This window comes from Calliphora vicina, chromosome 1, assembly GCF_958450345.1.
Source record: "Calliphora vicina chromosome 1, idCalVici1.1, whole genome shotgun sequence".
Lineage (NCBI taxonomy): Eukaryota > Metazoa > Arthropoda > Insecta > Diptera > Calliphoridae > Calliphora > Calliphora vicina.
The window spans coordinates 89,410,086-89,416,085 of NC_088780.1; the positions used below are offsets into that span (position 1 = coordinate 89,410,086).

Consider the following 6,000-nt stretch of genomic DNA (forward strand, 5'->3'; position numbering starts at 1 on the left):
CTTTTAACAGTGGGTCAAAGTTTTAATTTTTTGATCGAAGGGAGCATTATACTAACTGAAAAAAAGGCTGTAATTTAATGTCTAAGAGAATTCTTATTGCCAGAGTTATATTGTGCAATTTTATAGGGGTCATTTTCGTGGAAGATCTTAACCCTCTAGCTCCTCTCTTTAGGGGTCAATTTGACCCTTTTTTATAGAAATTCAAAAAAGTCTTTTCAAAAAAGGACATTTAATGATTAAAATATTCTACGAAAATGTTTGCTATAAAATTTCAATGGGGGTCACCAAAGATACCAAAGTTGTAAATAAAGCTTTCTATGCTTAATTAGCAAAATTACACACCACCTTGGGTCTCACATTTATTAAAAAAATCACCAAAAATATATTTATGATCCGAATGAGCTGATATTAAAAATATAAATGGTCCTAGAGAAGATCTATAAAAAACATTCATACAAATGTAGGTTATCACTTTTAGGTCAAGAGTTATTTAGGTTTACTTATTTATTTTCTTTAATTTTGCTCGATTTTTTTTTTAGTTTTTTAGATATGTCGGCCTTACGGTGCACAGTGGCTCTATTTGAGTTTTTTCGTTGCAAAAGTCATAACCTTTAAAATTTTTTCCCCAAAAATAGCTTTTTCGTGAACTTTTTTTAAAACATATAGGATGAAAAAATTGGTTTTTCACTTTTTTTAGAATAATTTCCAGGGACTCCTAAGTTTTCACTAACATTATTTGGCAAAGTTGTAACTACGGTAAATCTGAATAACTATTTTTTTACTATATTTTTTTCAAAAAAGTGCATGAAAAAGCTATTTTTTGGGAAAAAGTTTTAACAAAATTAGTTTGACGGACTCTTAGCTATGTTATTGCCATATAAAGTTAAACGGTATCACCAAGTCTGAATTAGCTGTTGGCCAAAAACTGATGACACCATTTTTTGAGGGCCCACTAATTTTCAGAATCTTTGGGGGCCCATAAAAAAGAATTGGTCACCAAAATGGACAAACAGAGTATAGAGTTTTACTACCCTTTGGTAGTAGAGTCGAAGGTATACTGTCATGATTGTGTGTTTTTTTGCACTGTGTAATTGATTAGCCTATGAAATGAGTGTTTGAAAATGGTTCTACGCCTTTCACAGCCAATCGACATGTGTAGCTTTACAATACTCTGGAACGATACTCTGGATAGCGAAGTCGATACAGCCATGTCCGTCTGTGTATTCAAATCTAGTTTCAGAAGCCCCCAAATATCTTACAATCATGATTGATACATCAATATATCGGGTATAGTCCTGGTTCGGTTGCTATTTAAAATCGAGATTGCTATTTAAAATCGAAACTGCTAAGATATACGCAAATACCTTTTATTTACCTATTTTTCACCAATTCTTTTAACCAAAATTGTTTTCAATTTTTATCTTGAATTTTACTTTGGTGAATGGTATATAGGCAGCCGGATATAACACTCTTACTTTGAGCATTCTGTGAGCATTGTAAAGTAGTTCAAATAATACTCTATTTGTGTTTTACCTTCTTTAGCTATGTATATATTAATTCATAATTAAAAACCTTCCCTGTCATTTTTAGTCGATAATCTCATTCTCTGACACAATTTATTTGTTAATAAATAATTAATAAATTATTTTCTAACACTGACACGATTAAAATTTAATGCATTACGAATAATACCTATATAAAGAGCTGATATTTAAACATATAAATAATTTTAAACAAAATGTTAACTTTGAAACTATTAGTTACTTTATTATTTTGTTGCGGTTTATTCACACAAATTGTAGCCAACGATGTATCCAATAATACCAATTCCTTGGATATATTTAGTATCATAAATGGTTTAGTGCCACAACTACCCAAATGGACAGTCAAAATGGAGCAATTATTTCGCTTGCCCATTCAAGCTTTATTCGCTTTACCAGAAGTTTCTGTGGCTCAGACGATCAACCAAGTTTGTAAGATTCATATAATTATTTAAAACACTTTTATGTGGAACTACAAGTACGATGCCTTATTTATAGGTTCAATTTATTTGACTTATGGAGATGTCAGACCACGTATTACTCCAAATATTAGTAAAATGGAATTTATATTGCAAACACCTTGTCTAAATGAAAGCTTTCCGCTTTTACAAGTTGATGAAATTGTGGAGAGCCCAAATTTTAACGTGTCAAAGAAATTGATATTGTTTGTCAGAGGCTGGTACGGTTACAAGGGTGAAAGTGCTGAAACATTGGCCAAAGCTTTTCATTGCAGAGGTGAACATAATTTTTTGGTAGGTATTTCGAGGATTTATAAGTGGTAAACATTGGTATATAAATAAGTATTTCTTTATGTACCCATTACATCGTTGAGGAAATAAAAAACGTTGACCAACTAATCTTTAGCTTTTAGACACTGCCAACTTTATCGATACACTGTACTCATGGTCCGCCTTAAACACCGAAGCCATCGGAGAATATATGGCCTTGGGTCTGACTAAATTGGTGAATAAATATCCATTGGAAAATATACATTTAATTGGCCACAGCTTAGGAGCCCATATTGTTGGTTATGCTGGTCGTTATTTTACAAAATTCTCTAATCAAACAATACCCCATATTACGGGACTAGATCCAGCCAATCCATGCTTCAATGAGGGTGAAATTCTTTATGGAATACAACGTGGCGATGCCGGCTTTATCGATATTATACACTCAAATCCAGGAGCTCTTGGTAAGAAAGAACCAATAGGTGATGCTGATTTTTATCCAGAGGGTTTGGCTCCCATTAAACCGGGATGTTTCACATTGGGTTGCTCACATTCTCGTTCATGGAAATATTATGCTGAAAGTGTTTATCCCGGTAATGAGTACAATTTCATGGGAACACGTTGCAATTCTTTGAAGAAAAAGGAAGATGGCTTTTGCAATGGCTATACATATCCAATGGGGATTGAGGTGCCATTGATGTTAAGGGGAAATTATTTTTTTAGTGTCAATAAAGCTGAACCGTTTGGTAAAAATGCCACAGATGATGCTAAAACGCCATTGGGTAATTGCGGTTCTTGTCCTGGCTATTAAGGAAGTAATAAAACACTTTGAACGAAATTTGAGTTTTTTGAAAGTAATCAATAAGAATTTTTATTTATTTTTAGTTTTTTGTTTGTATTTTGACTTAAATGTTCTTAAAGTTAAATATTGTAAATAATTTTGCATGTAATACAACTTTCTGTTTTATGTTTTGTTTGTTTCAATATAAATACTTGGTTACATTTAAATGTATTGTTTTGTATGTAATAGATAGTTAGTTAGTTGTCTTATGGTTTTATTTATTTATTTCAAATGATTTTGCTTTTTTCAGAGAATTTTATTCATTTTTTTTCTATAGTTAAGTTTAGAGTTTGTAGAATAGTTTTATTTTTATTTGTATGTTTTTTATTTAATATTATTTTGCACAATTATGATTGTTTGAAATATTTTGAAATCGTTAGTAAATACGAAGTATATTGTGGTGGTACAAATTGCATTGACAGATTCAAAGAAACGTTTATTTTATTTTCTGATCATTTTTATAAGTTGAACACTAAAACAAAGACTTTTTGTAAACGGATACACTTATGAAAAATACAACCTTGTTTAGTGAGAAATTTTTAAGTTAACTAAAGAAAATTCTTAAAAATTAGAGAATTTTGAGCTTTGTATATTATTGTAAATAGTAAGATCATTTTAATTTAAACTCAATCTTATTTTTCTAAAGAAAATTTAAATCATTGTGGTAAGCAAGATGTAAGTTAAACACTTTATTTATTACAACTAAGAGAATTTTCTGAAATTCTGTAATTATACTTTCACGCTCTTGGAACACTATCACTTGTATAGATCGTTGTCAAATTTAAATCAACTGTGTTCAGCTTTAAATAATAGAAGCAAATACTGCCTAAAAACTTTAAAAGCTCAAAAATTTGATATAAATAGGCACTAATATGTTGAAGAATTAATATTGTAACTAAATTACAATTTCAGATCAACATTTTTATTAAAACTTAAACGCTTCTCTCATGAAAACCAAACGACCAATAAAAAAACTGTTTAAATTGTATGAGAGCGGGTTGTTAGCTATAATAAAGAATATATTTCGCTTTATTCTATAGATACTAATTTTATAATTTCGTCCAGCTAGTTTTATTTATTGGAACCACAGTGCTACTGTGGAAACACAATACTATCATTCTAATCATTATTTATATAATATATGGTGCACTTTCATTAAATGAGAACGAAGATGATACCGTTATTTTACTAAAATTTGTCTTTATTGTCAAATACTTAATTTTATTTGAATCACGTAGAGCATGATTCAGAAACACGACCGAAGAACAATTTTAAAATTTTTGTATGAAATTTACTCAATTTTCAAATAATTTTTGAGTATTTCTTAAATAAAGTTTTGGTTATAATACGAAAACGTATTATTCAAACTTTTAATCATGGACGATACATAGAAAATTGGTAGGAATGATTTTTGGATTTTAAAGATATATGGAGAAAGTTAATAATAAGGTTGTCGAAATAGCAACTGTGTGTGTAGGCAGTAAGAAGCGCTTTCACGGAGACTTCTCTAAGACATAGTCAAATGGAAAACATGCGAATGGAAACAAAAATTTAGGAAGATATATTTCATTCTTATTGGGTGCCCCGATAGACTAGTCTATAGTGTGCTAGACTATTAATTAGTGGGTTGCGGGTTCGATTCCCGTCAGAGACTCTGGGTGTATCTGCAGGCAAGTAGGAAATATAAAACACAGCACTACAAAGAAATAACATTGAAGGACGTTGTCGGTACTATCGATATAAAAAAGTAATGCCCGATAGAACTTACGAAAGGGTTAACTGTCATACTGCGATCATTTATGATCAGTATCATCACGAATCCAAATTTACTTTGACAAACAGTCATCGATTCGTGCAACTTATAGACGACTGTTTTATACCAAAATTGTGTTCAGCAATGAGGCTAATTTTTGGCTTCATTTTTGGAAAATATGGATGACGTTGATACGAGCGAATTATTAAATCCAAATTTGGCGATAACTTGATTTCGAGAAATGGACATTTCCTATGGCATCACGTGATACCAGCAATAATTGATTCCTTAGAGGCCAACACTGTTCGTGCTATTCGTGACGTACGGCCAGCAATGCTCGAAAAAGTAGTCCAAAATAGTCGCGGTGGCCATATGCCCAAAATAATTTTGAAATGTTAATACTATGTATTGATTAAACTTTTTTTTATTAAAATTTAATTCTTTGTGTTATTTTTTATAATTTCAAGTTCTATCGGGCTAAACAAAACACCCTTTACTATAGTCGAGTAGATCTTATTATTGTGTAATATTATATAAATTGAAATCATCGACATCGGCTTTAAGAAAATTAAATCTGTGATCACCCTGTTACAATACGAGGTGAGATATAGGGCCACCAGGATAATCACTCTAGAGCTCACAATGAGGTGTACTTTTGCCCAACGTGTATATTTAATTTCCATAATAAGGAATATTATTTCCACCCTCCTCTTTTCAGACTCATCCATGATACATCAGGAAGGTCCATCATATGTACGATGAGACCGTACAGGGATATGAGCTGGATCTATTAAATTTTAGCTCAATTAACAGCTTAACTTCCGTAGAATTCAAATCCGTAAACAATTTTTAAGACAGTCCGTTAAATATAAGTTCTTGGTGTAAAACTGCTAAAATATGATTTTTAGTAAAAACATAAAACTGAAGTGGTGATTTTGACACGGAAGATAAAAGGCGCCCAGGGTAGCCGACAAATTTTGAAGACCATGAATTGGAGGCATTACTCGATGAAGATTGTTGTCAAACCCAACAAGATCTTGCAAAATCATTGGGAGCTATTCAAAAAGCAATTTCAAAACGATTGCGAGCAGCAGAATTCATCCAAAAGCAGGCAAATGGGTACCATACGAATTGAAG

General features: G+C 31.4%; 1 protein-coding gene across 1 annotated transcript; it reads left to right on the forward strand.

The window, feature by feature from the left end:
- The first annotated feature begins 1,738 nt into the window (after positions 1-1,738).
- LOC135951419 (vitellogenin-1-like) lies at positions 1,739-3,080 on the forward strand. The gene is made up of 3 exons (XM_065501071.1): positions 1,739-1,969; positions 2,021-2,293; positions 2,406-3,080. The coding sequence occupies exons 1-3, from the start codon at positions 1,739-1,741 to the stop codon at positions 3,078-3,080; spliced, it is 1,179 nt and encodes a 392-aa protein (XP_065357143.1).
- Positions 3,081-6,000: the final 2,920 nt, after the last annotated feature.